Here is a 7,901-nt window from a genome sequence, read left to right as displayed (position 1 = left end):
GAACCGCGGTCCCTGATGCTTTGCTAAGCTTGTTCTAAGTAGGTGCTTCAGACCACTGAGCCATCTCTCCAGCCCCCAATATAATGTTCTTACTTTTGCCTCTCTCCCTTCATGGATTTTTTTTTCCCCATGTAATTGAAAATCTTGCTATTTTAATTAAATTTAACTTTTCCTTGATAAATAAAGTTTTTGGCGGGGTGTGGTAGCATACACCTGTAATTCTAGGACTCAAGAAGCTGAAGCCAGAGAAATGCTGCAAGTTCAAGGTCAGCTTGGGCTACTTCAGCGTTCTGTGTTTTCCAAATTACTTCCTCTCCATTTTTATATGCATTAGTGCAGTTTCTTTGGTCAGTGGGTAGGTAGTCCCTGATCTTCTTATACCATCTTCCTACTCAGTGTGCGCCTATTTGACCTTGTACTTTTTCATCCTTCATTGGAAACAATAACTACCTATTGTATCTCTTGAAGAAACCATTAAACAAAATGAATGTATTAGTTATTTTTTGTTTACCATAAAGGACACCTACACTTGTATATTATAATTTTTCTAAAAATAAATTTTCAGGCTATTTGTCTATCACTTAAAACTTTTAGCACAGATGAGTCTTAATCTCTTTAGTTTTGCAAAATAAAACATTAATAAGTAAAAAAGCTGGAATGCTTTAGTTTGATTCTTCAGGGCCAGTGTCTTTATAATTGAACTTCTCACTGAAACAATGGAAGAGCAGATTAAGACAGTCTTAGATAGTTTAGTGATAATTTAGGGAGTATTTTTAGAAAGGGGCAGCGAGGGTTGGAGAGCTAGCTCAGCAGCTTAAGTGACTGCCTGACAAGCACCAGGTCCTGAGTTTGATCCCTAGTACCAAAATAAATAAATAAATAAATAAGGGCATTGAAAGCTCAGATCCCATAGTGCTGTGCCAGCCTTGCCCCTAGGGCGTGCTGAGACAGCCATTGAGACTGGGTGTGGTGGCATGTACCTGTAATCCCAGCACTTCGGAGGCTGAGCACAGGCGGATCACTGAGTCCAATCTATGTAGTGAGACCCTGTAGACCCTGTACCTAAATACAAAAAAAAAAAAGAAAGCTCCGATCTTCACACTTGATCTTAGCCAAAAGGCCAAGAAGTGATAGAAAACTCAGATATTATGATAACTTTCCTTTTTTTTTTTTTTTCTTTCTTTTTATTTCCCTTGTCTCTTGGGATTGCTTATTTTTGTTTATGAGGATTATTTTAGCAAATTTGTAAAATTGCCTGTTTCCTCTTAGGCAAGGTAATTTCAGGTGACAAGTCACTTGGAGTCTGGAAAAGAAAAGGAAATGAAGAAAGTTCTTTGGAAGTACATATTTTGCTTCCATGGTCTTTGGGTGCAGGATTGATATAGAGGAAAAGTAAAACTTCCAATCCCCTAGATGTTAGATATGCTGAGTTCAAGTTACCGAAGTCAAAGAATGAATTCTAAGGAACAACGGAGGTTAAGAGTAGGAAAATTTACTGGGGAAAAGGAATGGAACATAGGAAAGCGCCTTAGAGACAGAAGATATCCCAAGTAGGTTGCCACTTCTCTGAGAAAGTTTTATAGCAAAATAGCTGAGTTGGGTACAGTGGAGGTCAAAACTCTAATCAACCAATAAGATTATGTGAGATTATGTGTATCATTAACCTTGGTCAGTCTGCAGTCTTGTCTTTGGTGTTGGTCTTAATAGTCCTGGTTTAGGCTTAGTGGGTGGGAGAGGCTGGCCCACCTCCAGTGAGACAATGGCTTATTCATTAAAGCTAGAAGGGTGGAACCTCTGATCTCAAACCTCCATTTAGGGAGGTATGCAAATCTGGGCATTGCGACCTCGATCATCAGTTGTGCTGTGTTCTCATCTTCTGTATGGGCTTCTTCCAAGCTCTAGCCTTGTCTGAGTGCCTATAATATTTTTACCTAGTTGAGCTATCTATAATAGCATCGGTAGTTTTTAAAGTCATTATAGTGTGTCACTGTCAACATGTTAATGGATCAAAAATAGTTTACAGTTTCATGCAGTATTCTCTATATTAAATGTGTAATATAAATGTTTCCCTTAGCCTTATCACCATTTGCTCTCTACCATATCTAGGAGTACATCATCAAATCCTGGTCTAGCTTTTAGTATACATTTATGTCTCAAGTGATCATTTTGGGAAAGAAGTTACTGTATTTAGGGAAGTATAGAATGATAAAATAATTAAAATATTAAAACTTTGTGGTTATTAAGTTAATAGAGGAATGTTATACTATGGGTAACTTTAGAAAGTTACAGCAAGTTAAATGTTGGTAGAATTTATAGAACCCTGGCCTCTACACTATGCCAGGAAGTGGAGATTCCCTCCAGACAAGAAGAACAAGCTGATAACTAATTCTGGAGGCTGTTAAATAGCTTTAGATGAACCCAGCATAAGAGAAATTTTACACCAGTATCCCTGTCATGTCCTTGACAGCTATGGATACGTCACTGGGAGGAGTCAGGGTCTTAATTATTAACTCTTGCTGCTTTTGTTGCAAGTCTTCTGTTTCTGTAAAGCTTTCTGAAGTTAGCATAGTAGATCCAAAGAAGCCCTCAGTGACAGAGCCTGGAAATTTTCAGTCTGTATAGTCCACCAAAAAATGGCACTGCAGATTTAGTGTATTGTCATGTACCCCATGTCCAGATCAATTCCATTGGCTTGGTTTCATAGTTAGCATGTGTCATTGCTCCTGACACTTGAGATTCTGATCTGTCAAAGACAGAGAGCTGCTTTTATGCAAAGATCCCCAAGCCTACAGAGGAAATAAAGGGGTTGTAACTTTGAGGCTTTTAACCAGCCAGTGGTGGGATGGTGGGATTACTCCCTGTGGCCTTTCCACTTGCCTGAAGTGGGTTTGGCTGTGGATGTGTAGTTTACACACTGTCATGTTGCAACTTTTCTGACTTCTCTGAAGGTGGAAGGTGTGCAGTGCTGCCATTTTGGCCGGTATCTCCTGATACTGACAACAGGTGGAGACTCATGTCCCACTCCTCTCCTTTCCTTTTACTTTTGGTCAGAGATTTATTTTATAATCTTATGTTGAGTACTTTATCACAATCATGCTACTTTCTATTGGATTTGGACAAGTGCCAGGGTGTAGTGGCTGCTACTGTTCTTGTACAGAATATAGCTATCACTTCCTCCATTGGTAACTAATGTTTGATTGGTGTCCTGTTTGTCCCTTGTTGGTAAAATACCTGTCCCCTCTGTAATGTGCCTCTGCTGTGCTCTAGCCACTTGTGTTGAAAACCAGCAAGCATTTCTTCCTTGTGAAGCATTAGTGAGAGCCTCATAGTATCTAGAGTTCTTTTGAGAATCATTCAGGACTACAGGTTGAGTATCCTACAGTGTTCCAGATTTTCAGATTAGGGATGTTCAAACCTGTAAAAAGTGTAACATCATTTAATTTTCCTTTTGTGAAAAAAGTTTGTGAGTTTTCCTAAAGCCTTAATTAGTTGTTATTGTTTTCTATTTACTTCAATTTCATAATTCATATAAAAATAACACATATACAAATAAGTACAGAGTATAAACTGTGCAAGGCATCTGCATAGGGAAATAAAAAGAACATGGACTATCCAATCAGAGAAATATGTTTAAAGTGATACCTTTTGAACATAATATTAATTTAGCTATAATTACAAAGTTCTGGAAAATTATAGTAAAAAACAACGAGAAAATAAAATCCCAAAGCCCCACAATCCTGTCTTATCCTAAAAATCATTATTTGCATTTTGGAATATTTCTTTATAGTCTTTTTTTTCTAATGTAAATAGCTTTAACATGTAATTTTAACCAGTGTATATATTTTTGCATTTAATGCGATTTTAATTTCCCTAATAATTTCAATTGATGAATTCAAAATAGTATCAGTTCACACTTAGTTGGTGTTTAGGTTGAAGAGTGACTAGCGCTGTATGGGACATTGCTCTGTGAGGCAAATGTGTAGTGAGTGGTTCTCAGCCTTGGGCTTTGCGGTACACTCAGTGGAGATACCGAGCTGTGGCATGATGCCAAAGATGCACACAGCTGCCTTTCCATTCATCAGCCGTGTGCTTTGGGCAGGTTGCTTAACTGTCTGTGCCCTGTTTCTTTTGTCTACGGGAGAAGTGTGCTAACATGTACCACATATAGGTGGGTTGTTTTTGGTTTTTTTTTTGTATGTAGGACAGGCTCTACAGGGTGTACAGGGTCTCACTACGTAGATCAGACTCATAGTGATCTGCCTGTGTTCATCCTCCTAAGAGCTGGGATTACAACACATGACACCACACCTAGTCTCAGTCACTGTCTCAGGGGGTGGGCTAGCTCAGCAGCCTGGGGTTTGAACCCTGGCTGCTGCGTCTGCCTAAGCAGGTGCTTTAATCCGTTGAGCTATCTGACTGGCCCTTAGTTTTGATGAATGTTATTGAGTTAGACCTTGTGCTTTAATTTCTTTTTATCCAGCTTTCATATTTACTTTTTAAAAATTAAATTTTATTTTATTTTGAAGAGTAAAAACAAAAGCAAAAACAAATTGCAGAAACAAAGACAGAAACAGGGTAACATACAACAATACATATGTTACAGATTTTCAGAACAAGAATAGCTAATTAATAATGGTTGCTATATTATCTATTTTATCATCAAATCTGTTGCTCAGATTAACAGATATAGTTATGCAAGATTGGACAAATAATTGACCATTAACGCTTGCTTTGAAGAAACCTTAATTTTTTTTCTTGTCTTTAAAAAAAAGTATTTTAAAGAGAGTATAATAATAACTGATAAAGACATTAAAAATGGTACACATGTAGAAGACCAAGATGTGAGCTGTTCAGCCGTGGTTTCTGTATTACACATTGCTGCCTGGTGCAAGTCTATATATAGTATGACTGAGGTGATTGTAATAATAATTTCCATCAGGTTTTTTTTTAATGTATTTGGTTGTTGCAGGATCTCACTACACAGCTCCAACTCATAGCAGTCTCCTGTTTTCAGACTCCCCAGCGCTGGGATTACAGGTGTACACCACTAGGCCCAGACTCTGTGGCCGGCTCAACCCATCCTAGGAGTTCATCAATTTTTTTGAAAATAGAAGTTAATGTTTAGAATTTTCACCTCAGATAGCTGTGTATGCTGATATCTGTGATCTAAGCAACTACACAGAGGATAACAATGTGTAATACAAAAACCATGCTTGAAAATCTGGCAGCTTAGTCTTCTAAGTGTGTACCATTTCTAATGTCTTAACAGTTATTGTTATATTCTCATATTTGCTTAAAGTTATACCTAGATATTAATGAATGATAATGTTAGAAGATAGATGTTGCTTTCTGTGGTGTGTGTGTGTGTGTGTGTGTGTGTGTGTGACATTTCACAGTGGTAATGGTTGGCTTGAGTGTCAGATGAGTGGGTGCCTGAGTAATCTGGGATTTCTCAGTGCTACACAGATTCTTATAGTAGAGAGAGAAATGCAAGAGGAATCAGAATATCAGCATTTTAATTTAGTTCTGCTTTTGTTGTGGTTCACAGTACATGTTACTATATATTTAATGTATTTAGTACGGGGTCGACAAGGTCTCACTGCATAGATTGAAATCATAGTGATCCTCCTGTTTTCAGCCTCCTAAGTGCTGGGATTATAGGCATGCACCACCACACCCTGTCTGCATGCTACTTTAAATTTGTTCTCCTCTGTGGAGATACCTTACGTTTTTCCAGAGATATCATTGTAAATAAGATGTTTTGTGAAAGTTGGTTGAAGATTGCAGAACACTGTACTTAGAAGTAAATTTTTAAAAGAAATGGAGAGAATGTTTACAGAGAGCTTGATACATTCAATGCTAGGCATAGTCTTCCATAAAGGATATAGTTAGCACTGTTCGTTACAAAGGCATCTACTTTTCTCATGTGAAGAGGTTATGTTATGTCGTGGCCTATGGATGTGTTGTTAATATCTGCCTTTTTTTCCCCCTCCCTTCTGTGTTTCAGACTCCTGGGAGAGTTGGCTCTCAAGGTTCTGATTTAGATTCATCTGCAACTCCTATAAACACAGTGGATGTCAATAATGAAAGCTCTTCAGAGGTACGAAAACAATAAATTTAGAAATAAAATTCACTACTATTTAAGGAAAACTAACAGAACTGGTGACTTAAACTTGTCTGTGTAAAAAAGTGCATTTAGGTCTATATTACAAATTAGAAGGCGGCTTCTAAATTGTAATTGTTCACATATACCTGTATTTAGTTGTGAGATAGATAAAAGCATATTTTGTTTTACTTTATTGTATTTATTTTTTGAGTGTATTTTGAGACAGGGTTTTGCTCTGTGGTTCAGTCTGGCCTTAAACTCACTCTATAGCACAGGCTGGCCTCTAGCTATGAACAATCTTTCTGCCTCAGTCTCCCGCATACTGACATTACAGGCTTGCATCATCATGCCAAGCTCGTTTTCCTACTTTCTGACACAGTTATTTTATATATTCTTTGTCCTCAAGAATGCCATATCATTGCTCTTCTTACCTTCCCCAGTTGCCTTTCAAGACTGAGAGAATACGAGCCATCAGATATGTCCTTGTTAGATCACTGAAGCCGTCCTTGTGTCTGTGTTCTCTTCTTGTAGTACAGGGAAGGTAGGCATCTTAGCCTGTCGGATTTCAGCCTGTTCTCTAGTTCTGTGGATTCCATTCTACCTCATTCCTGTCTCTTGCCAGTTTAGTTTTTAGCTTGGTTGTGAATTATTCCCATCAACACACAGATATGTTGTTGTGTGATAGATATGAGTACAGGAAAAAAGTTAAGCAAATGGGAAAAATAACATCTTTCTTTGATCTGAAGTCTCACCTGTAGGTATGATGTATTATTTGCTTTGCTTCCAAACTAATTTTTTTCTTATGTGATTTATAGTCCCTGGTTTCTGTCTTCTTAAATCTTTTGTGTCTTTTTGGTGAATTGAACTTTTTGTCATTGTAGCTAATAGTATTGTAGATACCAGGGATTGAACTCAGGCCCTTTCACTTGCCAGGGAAGCACTTATTCTACTGAGCCATCTCCCTGGCCCCACTATGTATTTTATATACATTTTGTGTCTTTTCACTTTTAGGTTTTTTGTTCATTTTGTGTGGATTTAAAAAAAATAGCATATAACCTTCCCCCCCCCCCCCCCCGCCCTGGAATGGGCTTCTAAATCGTAACTGTTCATAAATCATAATGGGCTTCGTTTTTCACCACTCTCCCTTGTGCTCTGTGCGGCTGCACTCTTCTGCCGCTCTCCTGCCTCTTTAGTTCATTCTTCTCTCCCTTTGCTGGTCCTTTGGTAATTAACCTGTTGGTGGTGGAGTGCACCGCTGAGATTGCTTAGGGTTCTTAGACTACTTTGAAAGCTACACATTGTACTCTTTTATTTTTGTGTTTCTTTACTTTTGGTGTGGGTTTCTTTTTAACAAGGCCACAGTCTGGCCTTGCCCTCATGGTGCCTCTTTTGAGGGCTAGGATTAACAGGTGTGTACCACCGTGCCCTGATTACTCTTGGTGTTTTAATGTTTACAAAACTAAAATATCTTTTAGGACCTTTGAACTAAAACATCCTTAAGCCGAATGAGAAAAATGTGTAGCTGTCACTGTTCTCAGTGGTAAAAATCTCTTAAAAGAAACATCCAGCTTTGGGCAGCTGGTTCTCAAATGGGCTAATCCTGATTTCCTCCTGTCCTCTGCCTCTGGAGCTGGGAACAAGCATGTGCCACCACATCTGTATGTCCTCCACTTATTTTTAGGTTGAAGTCCTAACTCTTTAGCTTGTGTCAGCTAAGAAAGTTCAGTAATTTTTTTTGTGATCTACTTTCTGCCTGCCTGCCTGCCTGCCTGCCTGCCTGCCTGCCTGCCTGCCT

The 7,901-nt window shown here is 38.4% G+C and overlaps 1 protein-coding gene across 1 annotated transcript in view; it reads left to right on the top strand.

Annotated features, from left to right (window-relative positions):
* Eea1 (early endosome antigen 1) overlaps positions 1-7,901 on the top strand; it is a 191,134-nt gene that overhangs the window by 86,402 nt on the left and 96,831 nt on the right. The window contains exon 2 of the mRNA XM_012515041.2: positions 6,008-6,100. Within this exon, the coding sequence (XP_012370495.1) occupies positions 6,008-6,100 (93 nt within the window). The remainder of the gene's footprint in view (positions 1-6,007; positions 6,101-7,901) is intronic.

This window comes from Octodon degus, unplaced genomic scaffold (genome assembly GCF_000260255.1).
Source record: "Octodon degus isolate 3935 unplaced genomic scaffold, OctDeg1.0 scaffold00004, whole genome shotgun sequence".
Taxonomy (NCBI): domain Eukaryota; kingdom Metazoa; phylum Chordata; class Mammalia; order Rodentia; family Octodontidae; genus Octodon; species Octodon degus.
Note: the sequence above shows the minus strand (reverse complement) of the source record. Positions and strands in the feature narration are given on the sequence as shown.